The sequence below is a fragment of the Episyrphus balteatus genome, chromosome 3 (genome assembly GCF_945859705.1).
Source record: "Episyrphus balteatus chromosome 3, idEpiBalt1.1, whole genome shotgun sequence".
In the NCBI taxonomy this organism is placed as follows: Eukaryota; Metazoa; Arthropoda; class Insecta; order Diptera; family Syrphidae; genus Episyrphus; species Episyrphus balteatus.
This window is the reverse complement of record NC_079136.1, coordinates 87,649,882-87,668,538: the sequence shown is the minus strand read 5'-3', so window position 1 is coordinate 87,668,538 and position 18,657 is coordinate 87,649,882. Positions and strand designations below refer to the sequence as shown.

At 31.2% G+C, this 18,657-nt stretch overlaps 2 protein-coding genes across 2 annotated transcripts in view; one reads left to right on the top strand and one right to left on the bottom strand.

Moving 5' to 3' along the window:
- The first annotated feature begins 4,385 nt into the window (after window positions 1-4,385).
- LOC129917062 (cytochrome b-c1 complex subunit 6, mitochondrial) lies at window positions 4,386-5,076 on the top strand. Its single transcript, XM_055997377.1, has 3 exons — window positions 4,386-4,511; window positions 4,636-4,741; window positions 4,808-5,076. Exons 2-3 carry the CDS (start codon window positions 4,640-4,642, stop codon window positions 4,979-4,981), a joined length of 276 nt encoding a protein of 91 aa, XP_055853352.1. The 5' UTR covers window positions 4,386-4,511; window positions 4,636-4,639; the 3' UTR covers window positions 4,982-5,076.
- Window positions 5,077-11,244: 6,168 nt separating this feature from the next.
- LOC129917030 (rabankyrin-5) overlaps window positions 11,245-18,657 on the bottom strand; it is a 33,620-nt gene continuing 26,207 nt past the window's right edge. The window contains exons 3-5 of the mRNA XM_055997338.1: window positions 14,186-14,415; window positions 11,827-14,127; window positions 11,245-11,760 (exon numbers count right to left, since the gene is read on the bottom strand). Of these exons, the coding sequence (XP_055853313.1) occupies window positions 11,622-11,760; window positions 11,827-14,127; window positions 14,186-14,415 (2,670 nt within the window). The 3' untranslated portion in view covers window positions 11,245-11,621. The remainder of the gene's footprint in view (window positions 11,761-11,826; window positions 14,128-14,185; window positions 14,416-18,657) is intronic.

Here is an 18,657-nt window from a genome sequence, read left to right as displayed (position 1 = left end):
TGGAACAGGGCTAAAGTTTTCATATTCCTAAGTTTTTTTTCGCATCGCGAATTTTAAGTTATCGTCATCGTCGAGAAACATTTTAAATCATGTTAAATAATGGTGTTTTCGTTTGGTAAAAAAAATAATTTATTTTTTGATCTAAATCTGTCCATAAACTGTTGTTGCGACTACTTAATTGTAGTTGAACAGCTCAAAAATTGTTTTTTTTTGACAGATTTAAGCCTGAACTACATCAAAACACAAAGTCAGAAAAGTACAAAAAAGTAAACACGATGTTTTTTCTTGTTCCCCCTAGTAGCTTGTTTGTTATCTCTCTTTCATTTTTAAAAAGTATTCGAGTCAAAAAGCTTGAACATGACCAAGCTTTCAATTTTCACAAAGTTTCAAAAACAAATACACTCAAACAATATTTTATATCCTTTCCGTAAGGTCGCTCTGCGATCACATAGTTCCTGTCATTTTCGAAGAAAAGCTCTTTTGACAAATAAATATTTTTTTTCAAATACAGTCGAACTTCATCCAGGTCAAATTTCCGTTTAAATCGAACTTTTTCACCTTTTAATGAAACCGCCTGTAGCAAAAAGATTGAATAGATGCCTCTCTTACTCGAATTTCCTATAAACTCGAACCAAATTTCGTGTCCTGTGAAAATTTGACTTAGATAGAGTCGACTGTATTTTGTTTTCTTTTTCAAATTTTTTTTTATTTGAAATTTAAAACTTCAAAAAACAAAAGAGCTTTTTTTAGTTATTTTTTTTTCCAATAGAGGTCAGGTAAAAATACATGTGATTTCTATATTTTGAGCTTTGTTTACTTTTTTGTACTTTTTCGACTTTGTGTTTTGATGTAGTTCAGGCTTTAGATAAAAAAATAAATTGATTTTTTTACCAAACGAAAACATCAAACCGGTTAATTACTTTCCAATTTATAATATTTTTTCGATAGCTTTATCTCAATCTGAGATTGTAGATTCTAGAATGGGGATGTAGGGGACTCCCATTAGCCCTGTTCCATTGGAGGTGGTAGTTTACTACAAGTAGATGTTTTGGTTAATCTAGTACTATCATCTACTCCTTCCCGAGTAGACACGATTTGTATTGAATTCGTTGAAAGTGCGTTCCATTGAAAAGCGCTAGTAAACTACTAGTAGTACTTTGCCACCTCCCAAAGGAACAGGGCTGTTTCGTCATCCTTGGTTAGGGAGAGCATGATTTGTAGAATACAAACTCATCATATGATTTAGGGCAGAGTAGGGTTGTAAAAAATCATTTTATTTTTAATGCATTTGCTCTCCATTTCAAATTTAAAATAAATATTTATTTCAAATAAAACAAGTTTGCTTTGAAAAAAAATATTTATTGCAACTGAAAATATTTGCAATAAACATAGAAAAATTTGTATTGGAACTGAAAAAAAAAAATAACTGCAAATTAAAAAATTGCATTAAAAAAAAATTGTATTCCAAATAAAAATATTTTGAACACAAAAAGTAATGAAAACATTTCACTTATAAAAGAAAAACAGAAATGGGAAAAGAAATTTTTACATTTTATTGCTTTATTAATTATTCCGCACCCGGACACCTAAAAGCTTTGACAAAAAAAATATCCAAAACAAATGGAAAACAAAATGGCAGACTTTTCAATGACACCAATTAAGATACGGGGAAAATTCCTAGAATTAGGTAATATTATGACCTTAGCTGTGTAAGGTAAAACTTATTCATAGAATAGTTAAATTTGTAAAATATGTTTTACTAGAATCTTAAAGTGAAAAGAGTCGTACACTTTTTTGGATGAAGGTTTATTTTACTCTACGTAAAGAAAATATTGCTACTCGTAAGGTATATACTACTTTATTTTGCTCACCATAATTGTCTTATAACTTTACGGAGCCAAGAAATGTTCAATACGTAAGGTAAATTTTACTTAAAATCTAGGGCTTTTTACTTTAATTTCCTTACTAGTCGTATGGAGTATAAAATACTAGATTAATTTTTCTCCGTGTACACACTGTTGTGCTCAATCACGTTCCACTTTTACATTTTCAAGGAACAAACGTGAAAAAGAGGAAAAATTTAGCAATGGAACTGTACTGCCCTCAGAAAATTCAGTTGCCTTCGTGAGCATCTTCCCCCTTCCCCCTTCACTCTTCATCGCTCTTGCCTACAAACTCACTGCTTAGGCGATTGAAAAATCACCGTTTAGCCAGGCACTTTGAGCCAATGTAGTTAAGGCTTTACTGGTCGAATTTCTTACAAATTTGACTCTTTGACCATACATATGCTTTCTTAAGTGTAATATTGAAGATAAAATAATGTCAAAAAGTCATAATTTGTAAGAAATTCGACTAATATTAAAAAAAATATTTAATGCACACATTTGCATTGGATTTTTTTTCAATGCCGAACATTTTTTATTTGGAATAAAATTTTTTTTAATTTAAAATATTTTTATTTGCAATAAAAATTTTATTTTCAGTTCAAATTTTTTTCATTTCCAATAAAAAATTTTTTAAAATGCATTCTTTTTTTAAATTGACAACCCTGATTTAGGGCCTGTTATACGAACATCCTGTTCAGAGCCATGGTTTAAATTTATAGCTCACCTATTTCGGTAGATATTAGGGGTATTCAAAAATCGGTGTAAGCTCTGGGTAAAGTGTAGTACGCTGCTGATGCGAAACGAATAATCCCATACAAAAATGACAACTCAATTTTAAAGTTTAACGAAATCGTAAACGAAAAGTTCATCTTTTCGTTTTGCAATACGCTGTTCGCCACAGCCAAATTGAAAAGACTCCACTTCTTTTTTTTTCGCACACAAACAATTGCCAGGGACATTAGGGCTAGTAAGTCAACAGCGAACATATTAGCCCTGTTCCATTGGAGGTGGTAGTTTACTACTAGTAGATGTTTTGGTTAATCTAGTACTATCATCTACTCATGCTCTCCTTCCCGAGTAGACAGGATTTGTATTGAATTCGTTGAAAGTGCGTTCCATTGAAAATCGCTAGTAAACTACTAGTAGTACTTGGCCACCTCCCAAAGGAACAGGGCAATCGGGTACATCAAAATCAAAAAATTCAAGAAAAAATATCCGAAAATAAGTTTAAAGCGAAAACAAAAATAAAATAAATTTCGTTCAAGATTTCGTTGTGCTATTTTTGTATCAAAAATTTCGCTTCACTTCAGCTGCGTACTAGGCTTAAGCCTAGTACGCAGATCGGGAAAAACAAATTTTATCTCTACAATTTTAATCTCTACAAAACATTTTTTAATCCTGCGCAAAATTTTGAAGTTGGAGAAATTACATAGGGTAAACTGCCCAATCTTTGGCACCTTAAGCTAATGTCTCACCAACTTTAGTTCGCAGTTTTTTCCGTATAGCATAAAACTATTATTAATACTTTTTTTTTGTAATTATCAATATCTCGTTTGCTAGGAATATGCCAAAAAAGGCGGGAAGAGTGAATTTTTAAACAAAAAATAAAAATAGTAGTTGTAAATGGTTTTTAAACTCAAGGTGTCAATCACATAGGAAGTGGCAACATTAGGGCAGTTTACCCTAAGTAATTCTATCAATAGTTTTTTTCTTCTTTCAAAATAAATAAATTTTTTTTGTTCAAGATATTTTATTCAAGAGTCCACTTTAATTTTGTTTGATTTTTTTTTTTTCAATTTTGTTTCATTTTTTTTCTTGTCACAATTTTTGGCGGCAGAATAATGCTTCGAACCACAGTACACATAATAAGGTAATATATTCCGAACGTCGGCCTTTAATTTTTATATTTGAATCGCAGTAAACAGGAAATTTGTTTTTGTTTTAATTTCTAAAATGTCATTTAAAAATATTATAAATTGAAAAATAACAAATTTTCTTCGTGTTTCATCGCGGAAAATGATAAATAATTGTTTAAAAAATAAGTGGTGTGCGTGGTTTATCGGTTTTTGTGCGTTTTTCGTCGGTATTTTAAACAGAATTCGGTAGCTGACATTGGTCGCCAAAGTGTCTTGTTTTGACAATCTGGCGACCAATGTCAGTTCAGAATATATTACCTTTTTATGTGTACTGTGGCTTCGAACATTATTTGTTCGCGCAAAATTAAGTGGAGACTTTTTCTTTACAGCGGCTCCAAATATTTAAATTTTGCGCGTGAACTGCGTACTGCTTGGAAAAATATTCAAGGCAAAAATTTGTCCCGAGAAAAAATTTGTATGAGAAATAAAATTTTTCCCTATCTGCGTACTAGGCTTTAAAATTTAAACCAAAATGAAAATTTTACTATTTATCGAAATTGACACACGGCCTTATAAATAATCTTTGAATCCATTCATCCGAATAATCTATTCCATTTTGAATTTGCAAATAAATATCCCATTATTACCAAAAACAAAATTTCCCTTTATTAAAACATCATGATTTTCCTCGACTTTGTCAAAATTTTGTGGTTGCATCACAGGTCCCAAAAAATTTACACAATTATTTTGCTTTTCACAAAATAAAAAGGTAAAATTCATAGCAGATTTAATCAAAAATTGATTAAATCATCAAAATACTACATATTTAACTTAACATAATCTTTGGACAATAGTTTATTTTTGTGTTCTAACGTTTTTTCTTCTCCCATAAGTACCATGTCCTACAGAAGTTTCTTTGGATTTGTCTCCATGCCTTCCGTGCGTGCTCAGGAAGAAGCTGAAGAGGAGGAATTAGTTGATCCTCAAACAACCTTAAGAGTGAGTTATATATAAAATAATTATAGTAAACTGTTCCTCATCAATATCTCATCCATTTGAATACAGGAGAAATGCGCTAAGGACGGACACATTGAGGCTCTGTACAACAAATACCAGGCATGCAATGACCGTGTCAATAGCCGCTCCAAAACTGCCGAAACATGCTCCGAAGAGCTATTCGATTACATTGGTGAATTAGATCACTGTGTATCGCATAGCTTGTGGAAGAAACTTAAGTAAAAAAAAAAAAAATAATAATAAATTGACAAAATCCTAACCTGTAGAGAACACCAAATTATTCAAGTAAAGATCTTGCTTCAGAAAGAATACATAAAGATTGTTTTGATGTTTTTATTTAAATTAAAAAATAATATTTATTTAATTCCCATTCTGGTCATAGTTGTGGAAACGTTATAAGAACTTGTAACAATATCCGAAACATATAGATTTTTAAAAATCTATTTGGAATGTCGGTTTCATGCCATTTCAGCAAACACTCGTTTCTAGGTATGGAATTTTGGGACTCGTAACATTACTATGATTTCAAGGATATTGCACTGTTTACTTAGCATATTTTGAGAAAGGTATGGGTTTAGGAATCAGTGCATATATTCGGGGTATCCGTTTGGAATAAATTGGGAACAAAATCATTTTCAAAAAAAAAAAAAAATACACGACTGGGGTCGCACGTACTTACTCTTATGGTAAACGTTACTCTTATGTATAATCTTTTTACTGAACAAAATTAGGGCAAATTTTATATTTTTAAGTAATTTCATAAGTAGTGAAAAAAATTATTCGGTCCTAGCGAGGTAATCCGTCGCAGCGGAAATTCTCCGATTTCATATGCTTCGAGGTGTGTTTCCGAATTCCGACAGGTAAAAACTGTCCGATTTCGATAAAATCGGACAAAATCGCTAGGGCCGATAATCTGTTTTTATAATTGACTAAACACTGTTTTAAATGATCTTTTTAACAAAACCAAGTATGCCATTTGATTTCCTGTATACCCTCCTTTTCATCAGAATACGTACACAACTTTTCTAATGTTCATTTACCGTTTGTCCCCCATAATTGGTGCGTTACCCAACAAGGTTTTATTGTTTTTTGATAGTTTAAGATGTTAGAAAAGCAACGGCTAAAATTATTTCAAAATGGACCATAACTTTCCCATTGTTTTTCTTGTAAAGTAATTTTTGAGGAAAAATTAACTTATTTTTGTCTTCATCAGAATAGGTACACCCTTGTTATCTTCAATGTTTTTGTGGATTTCGAGCAAATTTACCATTTAAACATAAAATTGGACTTTCCTAAGTCTAATTTAATAATCATACTACCATTTTGAAAAACATGGGTGGATTATAATCGCTAAATTTTGGTGAAAACACCTTAAGAAATAAAACAAACAATGAAGGATCCACCAGTACTGGTATGGTTAAAAAATTACGAATTGTGAATATGCTCTATCCAGACTTTAGATACAAACATTCTGGGAGTACAAAAAAATGAATGATGGTAAAAAAAAACTCTTAGACGAGTAAATTTTTAAATGTGCTACCAGTTTTGGTGGATTAACGACAAGAATAAAAGTGAAAAACAGTTGTTATTTGTAATTTTAGGACAGTAAATAGAATGGTCATTAGTCCGAAATTTCTAAAATGGCTGAATTTTGAAAAGACACCATCACTAAACCAAGAACAGAATTGTATTAGTTTATGGTTTTTGAAATCCCTTACCACATGAAAAGTTGAGTGGTATTTCTTGTTATTTTTGGATTGATGAACATTTAATTTTGATGTCCTTGGTGAGTTAAACTATCAGTTTACATTTTGCGAAAGGAGAAACCATTTTGAGACCAGATTCATTGTTAAATAAATTGCACGACTGGGGTCGCACGTACTTGCTCTTATGCTTAAAGTAACTATAATGTTAAAGCTTTTTATTCAAGAAATTTAAAATTCGATATTTTGAAGAAATTTCATAAGTAGTATAAAAAAATTAAATCTGTTTTTATAATTAATAAAACTCCGTTTTAAAATATCTTAAAAAAAAAACAAATATGCCATTTTATTTCTCGTATAAAAAGGTATTTTTAGAAAAAAAATTTTGAAAATTGTAGGAGCCGTTTTTTAAAAAAATAATTTTTTATATATAAAATTTTTTTAACATTTTTCAAAAAAAAAGTTGGTATGCCATTTTGAAGAAATAATTAATTTACACATAAAAACTAAATTTCAAAATTTTTCATTGATCCGTTTTCAAAAAATTGATTTTTCAAAAAAAAATTTTGAAATATTTTTTAAAAAACCAAAAATGCGTTTTTTGAAAATTTTCTAAAATTTTAATATTATCTTTACTTACACACTTTTGTATAAAAATTTTCATTTAAATCGGGTTAATTTTGTACGAGATATTCAGAAACGAAAAAAACCGTTCTATGACAGGTACCGTTAATAACGGTACAAAAAATATTTTTTTTATTTAAAAAGTTGGCCCTTATGTGTAGTAGTACACACAAAAATTTTAATCAAAATCGTTAGAGCCGTTTTTGAAAAAAATCAACTTTTCTATTTCCGTTATATGGCAGGTACCGTTAGTTTTGGTCATAAAAAAAAATTTCAATTTCCCCTCTAGGGAATCACCAAAAACTGCTAACTACCAAGTTTGAAGAAAATCACTTCACTCGTTTAGGCTGCAGCTCCAGATAGAGACAGACGGACAGACAGACAGACAGACAGACAGACAGACAGACAGACAGACAGACAGACAGACAGACAGACAGACAGACAGAATTGCCGGACCCACTTTTTTGGCATTCTCCATCATCGCAATGTCATGTAAAATTGTTATCTCGAGTTCGATTTTTTTTACGAATCCTAAACTTGCCCTATAGTACCTATATCGCAAGTAAAAAGAAGTGTTAAGGCATGTAAGAAAATAATCTACTACGATAATACAAATAATGAATTTTAAACGTGAAGAATGGTCATAATTATTTGTAAATGCATATTCAAGAAACTTTTCCTTAATTCTCTAGTATTTGTGAACCAGTATACTGAATTTCTCAACAGGACCACGCCTACTACCACAAAAAATGCTCTGTAAAATATTGGGAGGAAGTGAAAATTAAGGAAGTACTTCAGTATCTGCCATAGAAAACAACCCTGAACCTTGTTGAAAATGTTTGGAAATGGATAGCCCGTACTGATAAAATTTATGAAAGTCGATTTTAAGACAAAAATATTTCCTAATCCACCATTTAACAATTTACGGAAGAGATTCAGATAGATTGCATAAAGAAATTTAACAATGCAATTCCTGGACAGTTTTGTTATTTTTTATGAATAAAAACGCCACTATACAAAAAATAAAATAAGTAAAATATATTTTTAAGAAGAACTTGGTTTAAATTAATTTCATGGACCACTTTGACATCATTCTTTATGTGTACCTATTCTGATGAAACAAAAAAATAACTCAGTTTTTCGATGTGAAATACTTTGCCATTTAGAAACAAGAAAAATAACCTCACGTTTTGAATTTTTTTTTTTTGCTGATTCTGCTTACATCTTAAACAATGACTTGACATCAAAAAATTATTATTTTTCCTACACTGTAAGGAAAAAACGAATACTGAACATTTGAAAGGTTGTGTACCTATTCTGATGAAAAGGAGTGTAAATAAGAATTTTTAGAAAAAAAAACAGCCTCATTGCGATTTCAATGATAAAAATTAAATTTCGATATCTTATTACTTAATTAAGAAAAGTTTTGAAAGCAGAGAATGGTCCTAACCGTTGTTAAATGGAATCTAATTATAAAATCCCATTAAAAGGTTGGCCAGTTTTCCTATAAATTAGGTTTAAAAATATCAAATTTCAGTATTTATCAACTATCGATTGATAGTTGTTAATCACAATAAGGCTCAAAATTTCGAAAATCGTTAGTCATTTTTTAAAATAACAATTTTTTATATTGGTATACAAATTTTCTAGCATTTTTCAAATAACTAATTTACACATACATAAAAACGAAATTTCAAAATTTTTCACAAACCCGTTTTCAAACAATTGATTTTTCAAACAAAAATTTGAAATATTTTTTAAAAATCGATAAATGTGTTTTTGAAATTTTTCTAAAATTTTATTATTACCTAAACACTTTTGTTTTTCGTTGAAATCGGTTAGTCTTGTAAGAGATTATTTAGAAATCAAAAAACCGTTCTATGACAGGTACCGTTAATAACGGTACAAAAAATATTATTTTTATTTTAGTTAGCTCTTATGTGTAATACTACACACAAAAATTTCAATCAAAATCGTTATTGACAAAAATTAACTTTTCTATTTCCGTTATATGGCAGGCACCATTAGTTTTGGTCATAAAATTTCCCCTCTAGGGATTTCTAAACTTGCCCTATAGTACCTATACCGCAAGTAAAAATCACAACGATTCTTGTCGGCATTCTTTTGGGAGATGTTAATCGTATGAAGGAAAAAATTCACTTAATTCACGTATTACATTGCGAAGATTACACTTTTATAATAAATTTTTTTCGAAATCTAAATCGAAGCTGATGATACCTACTTATTTATACATGCAAAATCGAAAACCTTGATATCGTTACCAGTAGCGTGTTCCAGGTATTACGTTGTCGTTACTTAGATATGTAAGTTTGTGCCAAATTTACTTCATGCCAAGGAAGTAAGTCAGAAAAGCACCTACATTGAAAGTTGAAGTTTTTCGCACTTTTAGATGTTAACTAGGTTAAATAGAATAACTAGTATAACAACTGTCGAACTTACAGTTTATATATTAGAAAAAGAAAGTGATAGAAATCTTTAATTTACCGGTATGGTAATATTTTTTTTATAGAAAAGAATGTAACACATACGCCCGAGTGACTCGCAAATCATTCGAGTTTTCACTTGAATGATCTGTCTAATCGCACACCACGTAGCCGAACCTGCAAGTTTAGATTTACACTACTGGTATCTGTACTACAGTGCAATATTTTGCAAATGGCTGGGCTATTTCTATTATTTTGATTCGTCTTACATTTGTATAGCATGGTTTATATAAATCCTTTTTATCTTGAATTATTGAGGGATACTTGCGTTCGAAAAAAAATCGCACTCGAGATAACAATCACACAAATGATATTACGATTATAGGGAATGCGAAAAAAGTGGGTCCCGCAATTCTATCTGCCAGTATGTATCTATCTTGACCTACAGCCTTTAAACTTGGAAGTTATGAGTTTTGTGAGATTTCCTGGAGGTAAAATTGAAATTTTATTTTTAAGTCTAGAATTAACTGCCATATAACCAATATATGTAAAAAAAAAATACTTTTCTCAAAAACTTCTCTAATGATTTTGATTAAAATGTCTGTGAACTATCAAAAAATAAGGTCGTTCGTTTTAAGTAAAAGAAATATTTTTTGAATAGTTACAAACGGTACCTGGCATAGAAATTTAAATTTCGAAAAATTGAATTCGGTTGAAGAAAAGATCACTTTTTTGATTAAAATTTGTATTACTAATAATAATAAAAGCAATTACGGTAAAGTAATGGCTGATAATAAAAAAAAAGAAAAATAACAAATTGAAATGGACTTCTATGTTCTATCAAACTTCTAAAAATCCTACTGGGCACCACCCCGATTCACATAAATTATGGATAAAAACGTGGTTAGAAAGCCAAAGTAAAATAAAACTATGTTGGCAATCTGGCTCCTGCAGCTTTTGCTATAACGGTAAACATGTGAAGATTATAAAGAAAGGAAGCAATATTCGAAGTTAGCGAGGTCGAAATATGGCATCAAAGCCTCCTGAGATAACGTTTCACAAGACCTGTTTGCGTTTAAAAAATTATCGTTTCGTTTAAGCTATATTAAATAGTAAAAAAAGGTCTTGTTATATTCATATTCATAAAAAAAAACAAAAACTGCTTAGAACTCCAATCGTCACTTTATTAAGTCCATCCTCTAGGTGTTACATTTTTTAAATAATGAAGAAGAATTTTGAACTACAAAAGCAAGAACGTGCGACCATTTTATTTCTACTGCCAAAAGACCGTCGACTCAAAATAGTTCTGATATCCCACGTTGAGGCGAATAGTGTCATAACTCAAAACACATGTTTTTTCAGGAGAAGTAAAATAACAAAACCATAAACATTCAAACAGATGAATTTCTGCTGCAAAACAGAACTACTTTTCAATTAACACTTCAATAACGAAAAAAATACACGTTTTTAAGACCTTTTCGGAAAATTCTAATGGCTGTCGCGAGAAATTTTGTTCGACAACTTCAGATTCGTGTTCAGCACCTCAAACACAATTAAAACTTCCACCTAAAATAGAATATTAGAAAATCTGTGTAAATTCTTTTCATTGAAAACAAAAATATAGATTATAATTAGATACATAATATTTAATAGATTTTATTTATTATATTTTTTAAATTGTATAATAATTAACATTTCGTATATTTATATAATAATATATTTAGTTATATTAAAAAAGAGCTAAAATATTAAATCAGTTTAAGACAAACATACATATTTCTTGGTACCTTTGCGTATATTGTGTACCTTTATAAATTTTGTATGACATTCATATTACACAAATTAAAAAAAATATATAATTAATTGAAAATATTTACCGACAGAAAAAACACGATATTTTTAAATTAATGAACAGATTAAAATATTTACAAAACACTGCACATTTTGAAATAGATTAAAAAATAACGTAAATAAGTATTAATTAAATTTTGAAAATAATAAGAATTAAAAAAAAAAAAAACAATATGAAGGAATGAATTAAATTGGGGATGTGTTGTTGTTAAGTGGCGACCATGCACCACACTCTTCATCTCATGGCATAACATTTGTGCCCACTTGTAAGACGCCAAAGCAAACACTACAAACACGGACGGGCTTGTTGATACCAAACTTAAGAATTGGTATATCATTGTTGGAACACTTTGAACAAAGAGTCCTACCGCAATGACGACTGAAAATATAATTTAACACAATCTAGCATTATTTTCATAGAAATTACATATATATTTTTATTTACCAATGATGTTTACGCATTGTTAGTGAAAACTTTGTTCCACACTCTTGACACAAATCTGATTCAGACCATGGTGATTCAAGCGGAAGTTGGTCCAACAATTTGTGCAACAATTGATCCGTAGCAAGTTTGAAATTAAATATGGTAACACCATCACGATTTTCAGTTCCCATGCAAGCACGATTTTTAACCAACACCTTACACAGTGGTGCCTGACCACGCATAAAGGCCAACAAAAGTGGAGTATTGCCATCCATGTCGGGTACATTAATGGGATACTTTGGCATGCATTCGATAAAAAGTTCACATATAGCGGCCGCAGTATTATCTTTTCCAGTGCGGCAGAGCTCATGCAATGGATTTCGCCCTTTCATATTAAAAGCCTCTGCATTAATGCTGGACTCAGTGAGAAGTTCTCGGACTACATTCAAATGTCCCTCACGAACAGCAATGTGCAATGCATTATTACCATCACCATCAGCTGAATCAAAATCTGCTCCATTTTGAATTAAGGCGGATACAGCTGGTAAATTTCCGCGTTCAGCGGCAATGTGTAGAGCTGTTTTTTGTGTTGCATCACGATCGTTGATCCTGGCTCCGGCCAATATTAGGTTTCTGATGATCATTTCATTTGTTGATGCAGCAGCTAGATGAAGCGGCGGTGTTTGATTTACGTCTTGAACACGACTGTTAACATCAACTTGAATTGATAACAAAAAGAGTACACTTTCCAAATCATCCTTAATGATTGCTGTATGAAGGAAATTCTTTCCCCTTTGGTCCATTTGTTCGGCGGCATTTGGTAGGCGCTCTAAAATATTTTGGGCAGCTTTATTCATTCGCATAGTTAAAGCCGCTGCGAAAGGTGTATTACCAGCCTTGTCGCGAATTTTTAAATCGATTCCCGGATGACAGAGTAGGATCATTATTATGTCATTGTGTTGGTTTTCAATAGCAATGTGTAATGGGGTCTTGTTTTCCCAATCGAGCATGTTCACATTGGCACCATGATCGATAAGAGTTTGTAGAACTTTTGTAAGACCCCACTGACAGCATAGATGCAGTGGAGAAGCTTTATCTTTGGACTCTTCACCACCTTCACCGTTCATTCCTGGTTGACGTGGTGAATCTAAATCGCAACCGCTTTTGATAAGGAAAATCGCTGCAGCTTCTTTGTTCACATCGATGGCGCGATGCAAGAGGGTTTGTTGACATCCATCAGGGCCTGGTCCCCAGCAATCAGTGTCTACGCCATGACGTACAAGTACATGAGCCACATCTTCATACTCTAGTTCAAGAGCCGTCCACAGTGGTGGATCTCCTTTATTGTCGGGAGCACTGAGAGCTACTCCACGAGTGCAAAGAGCGTCTACCACTTCCGCCAAGTGGCAATGGATAGCTAATTGCAAAGGAGACTCCTGTTCTCCAGTTAAAGCATTCATGTCAGCTCCCTGTTGAAGGAGGAAGACTGCTGTCTCTGAATCATGATTTAGAATTGCTTGATGGAGTAATGTCATATCCTGACCATTGCGAGCATTTACATCGGCTCCTCCCCGTATCAATATGGGAACCAGTTCAGTACGATTTAATGACAGACTTAAGCTTAAGGGCGAGTCACCTGAAGCATTTTTAGAATTAAAGTCCGGAGCTTCCTTACCATCTCCACCACGTTCTTTGAAATCGGCAAATTCGGTTATAACTTCAGGGCAGTCAGCTTCGACAGCTAGATGCAGAGCTGAATTTAGTTCTGCAATACTAGATTGCAAATTGGGTGATGCCCCCGCGTCTAGAAGCTTCCTGACCAATTTTGACAAATTTTTTTCACTTGCAATATGAAGAGCGGTAAGACCTTGGCCATTCATGTGATTTAAATTGGCATGATCAGATAGAAATATAGCGGCATCTTGAAGACCTTGTGAGGCCAACTGTTGCAAAAGGCTCTCATGTGTATCAGATTTAACTTGATTTGGTCTAGCTCCTTTCTTGAGCAGTTTTTCGGCCAATTCAAATGGTCCGCTCTCGAATTGCGGTGGAGTCAAACTCAAAAGCAAGGCACACATATCGTTGTTTGTTCGTATATTTACATCGATCTCAGGAATTTCTAGCAATAAATCTACCAATTCTGTGTGTCCTGACATAATAGCCGAATGAAGAGGTGTTTGACCGCGCTGATTTTGAAGATTTACATCAGCTTTACGATCTAAAATTTTCTTACCAATTTCTAGCATATTGTTAAAAGTTTCGGAATCAACATTTTTTGATGAATAGTTGCACACAAGATGTAATGCCGTATCCGAGGTTACTCTGGTAAAATACAAATGTTAAAAAATGTACAAAAATCAAAATTTAGTGGAACAATTACCTGTGTGGAAGATTAACTTCACAATTTCGATCAAGCAGAAAGTTTGCAGCAAATTCATCAGCACGTTTGATAGCATCTATAAGGAGTGTCGAACCTTCAGCATCATATGCATTAATATTTGCACCTCCGTTCTTTACCAATTGTTCGGATATTGCTAAATTACGAGCAAGTAATGACATTTGCAATGGTAATTGACCTTGCAGGGATAAACTGTTCACAAGTTCGGGGAGCTAAAAGTTAAAAAAAAAGTTATGAGATTATATAAAAATTACAACTGATCTAAAAAGTACTTTACATGAACAAAGCATTCATGGTTTTTATTTATTAAAAGGATATTTTGCACAAGAAAAATGAAATGCCACAGCAGATAAATAATTTTCCGGACCTAAAGTTGTTGTAGTGTTGTTTTATAAGTATTTCCAGTATAAAAATGGAGTCTGGCCAACAGATGAATAATTTTTTTTGCAAATTTTCTCAAAACTACGAAAATCAAGTTAGCTGGATCTTGCATTCAGGTGACGATATAGTAGTCGAACCACTTTGTCATGATTTTGTCGCCTTGGAGAAAAGTGGAGTATGTATAGAGAGGATGTGGAATAGTTTACTTTTCTTCCTGGTTAAGTACAGATAAGTTTGGGGAAGGATTTGCAAGGTTGTTACATTTTTAGCGAGTTCTTCAGCTTAACAATTTCCATGAATTTTTCTGTACCATGACTGCGCGATATCCAAAAGAGATGATTGACAATAAGCGTACTCAAAGAGTTTGTGGAGACGGATTCAATGGATTTCAAAGGGGCTGGACTGTTCGATAGTATGCGGAAATCAGAAGTTGCTATCAAGTTTTTCTTAGACAAAAAACCACTTTTAGAGTAAGCGTGGTGAATTAACTCGGAATTCCTATTTGTAGAGTGGTATCGCAACTATTTGCATATAGAGCGCGGTATCTAGTGCTGTCAATCGATTGTGTAATGGGTAGAGCTCCATTAATGCACAGATATGCTGAGCGTTGGAATCTTTGTCTCAGACAAATGATGGACTCATACTACTACACCATAGATAAGAATTGGTTAAAATTGGTCGAATAACCGAAGTGTATAGCTAGCGAGGCTGAAGCCCACATTTGAAACTAATGAATTTTTGGAAGAGCAGAGGGCCTTACTTATTGATTTCCAGGTTAGCTTTTTATATAAAAAAAAAAATAAAAATTGGGGAATTTTATATTTATTTCCCTGCGAACAAAACTAAGCCTATTTTTTGAGGATTAAAATCAAATCATTGCAATCAGCAAATCTAGAGAGCTTTCTGTAACAGATCCTTTAAACATCCGCATAGGGAGTCACCGTATTGTTTATAGTTTTAGTGACCAATTTTGTCTTTTTTTTCTTCACAGCTCTTACAACTTTTTAAGAATTTTGATGAGATTTTTTTTTCAAAACCACTCCACGAGTTTTGGGAGTTGCATGTTTATTATTTTTTTTTTTCAAGCTTATGTAAACATCTAAATATTATGTAACATTGACGTTTCAATGTTTGAACAAAATAAGTGTAACTAAAAGGACTCGTTGGGGCACCTCACAATTTTGGTGATGGGACTATTAAGAGACAAATTTATAAAACTTTATACATTTGAAACTTTGAAAACAAAATAATTGCCTGTTTTCACTTAAGTGCAAATGGGATAATTTGGAAAATTAACTCACTTCGAATTTCAAATCGTATAGGGAATTATTTCATTTGACAAATGAGATAGTAAGCCAAATTAGGCTGTGGGCAATAAGTTTGAACATACAAATTTGATATTTCTTTTATACCATTAATGAGACTCAGGTGCGAGGTCAAGTGATTAAAGAATGAAAAAAAAAAAACCTGCGAACACTTACAATGTTTATGTTTATGATGGTAAATTAGTACAGGAAAATTAAAAGAAAAAAAAAACAGGCATTTTGTGGAACGAAATATAGGGAGGCTGAATTTTTCAAATCTGAACTAAAAAGTCTATCTTTCCTGTACTAAATAGGCAAAATATGTTATTGATTAAGGTAAGTTAATTTTATATTTTTCGTTAATTTTCTTCCTTTTTTTCTAACATCAGTCAATCTACGGTAAGCATCATTTAAATATTCATTCTCCTAATTTATTTAGCACACCCATGTATGAGTAATTCTTAACACGCAAATTTTAATTAACTAATTGCAAAGCTTTAATAAAAGATAATATATAATACGGAAAAACATGATACGTGCGTATACATTGATGAAATAAAACCTTTAATATGAAGAAACTTGAGACTTCAATTAAATAAAGATAAGATTTCAAAACATTCGATTTCCTTGAAAAGAAGTTTAATAAGGTTGTAAGTTGGTAGTCGTAAATTACATTTATGAATGAAAGAAGTTATGGATCATCTAAAATTGATTAGAAATGAAATCAAAATAAAGATAAACACACCAAATTACTATAAAAGATGGGTCAGTTTTTGTTTTTATTTGATTTAAATAAAAAAAAAAACGTATTACATTTATATGTATAGATAAAATGTTCTTCATCAACACTGTTAAAATTGTCGTATATAATTAGCAAAAAAAAAAAAACAGTATTCAATGTGAAGGTTTAGCACTTCCGGCGGAAAAAATATTGAAATTCGTTTTCGAAAAACAAATTTCAATATTTTTTCAAAGAAAAAGTGCAACAGATATGAACATTTTTAAATGCTCATGTATTAAGTCAATTATTGTAGAAAATTATAAAAAAAAAAAAAGAAATTTATAAAATTCATTCATTCGTGGTTGTGGTAACCGAAAACGAAAGATGATGAAATTTAAAATACACTGAACGTAAAAAAGCTAATATATTTTCTAAACTGGTTGCGATAGAAATGTTTTCTATTTGGTTTATGTACAGTCATAAGTTTAGCTATCAGCCATTTTAGGATTATACATTTTTAACCGGACACCCTATATAATATAAAATTACAAATAAATTGCACGACTGGGGTCGCACGTACTTGCTCTTATGGTAAAAGCTACTCTAATGTTAAGGTTTTTCATTGAAAAAATAAGGGAAAATTTAAAATTTGATATTTTCACGGAATTTCGTTAGTGGTGCAAAAAAATAAAATCTGTTTTTTTATAAATAATTAAATGGCGTTTTAAATGATCTTTTACAAAAAACTAAGTATGCCATTTTATTTCTAGTATAAAAAGGAATTTTTAGAAAAAAATTTCGAAAATCGTTAGAGCCGTTTTTTAAAAAAATAATTTTTTATATATAAAAATTTTCTAACATTTTTCAAAAAAAAAAAGTTGATATGCAATTTTGAATAAATAATTAATCTACACATAAAAACAAAATTTCAAAATTTTTCACCAACTCATTACCAAAAAATTGATTTTTCAAAAAGAAATTTTGAAATATTTTTTAAAAATCCAAAAATGTCTTTTTTGAAAAATTAAAATGATTGTTTAAACGTTTCTGTATTAAAAATTTGGTCGAAATCTGTTTTGTCGTTTTTGAGAAATCCATAAATCCAAAAAAAACGTTCTATGGCAGGTACCGTTAATAACGGTACAAAAAATATTTTTTTTATTATTAAAACAGGCTCTTATCTGTAACAGTAAGCAGAAACATTTTAATCAAAATCGTTAGAGCCGTTATTGAAATACATCAACTTTTCTGTTTCCGTTATATGACAGGTACCGTTAGTTTTGGTCCTAAAAAAAAACTTCAATTTCTCCTCTAGGGAATCACCCAAAACTGTTAACTACCAAGTTTGAAGAAAATCGCTTCAGTAGTTTAGGCTGTAGCTCGAGGTTCTTATCATTTGAGGCCATTTAAATTTGTTTTTTAATTTTTGTTTGAAAATTTTAAATTTCTTCGTTGTTTTATCTTAAATTAAAACGAAAATAAACTCATGATTGGGACAATAAGGCATCTGAAAAATATTTATAAAATCATAAAACTAGAAGAATGAAAATTTATTCTTCACTTAAATACTATAGCGCAAAATTTTAAACGATTTAGTAAACTGCTAAAGCCACTTACTAAGTTACTAAGTTAAAAATCCGTATGCTTTTTGACTTAGTAACTTACAAAAATGGCTAAAGCAATTTACTTAATCGTTTAAAATCTTTTTTATATAGGTACAAATTAAGTCAGAATTATTTCTATCTTCGTTACCTTTTTCTTATCGAAATGTCGAGGAAAAACTTTAAAGAATTCTTAATGCCTGCTCAGGATTTAAGACAAATTTTGTTAATGTACATATATGAAAATATTCAGCCCTATTCACGTGAATCGAAGAATTCCCTTTCTTAATCATGTCAAATTGGCTTTGAAAAACTTTCGATAGCATAGTGTTGTTCCCGTCTGTTTCAGAAATTCTAAAGAAAAAAAAAATTGTCTAGATTTAATTTTAACCAATTTTTAAACAGTTCTATTTTAGACTTTCACGTGAATCGAATACCAGAATAGGG

Excerpts from the sequence above, each read along its gene's own strand:
- LOC129917062 (XM_055997377.1), top strand. The coding sequence starts at position 4,640 with ATGTCCTACAGAAGTTTCTTTGGATTTGTCTCCATGCCTTCCGTGCGT. Across the intron at positions 4,742-4,807 it reads ATCCTCAAACAACCTTAAGA|GAGAAATGCGCTAAGGACGG; the intron begins GTGAGTTATATA and ends ATTTGAATACAG.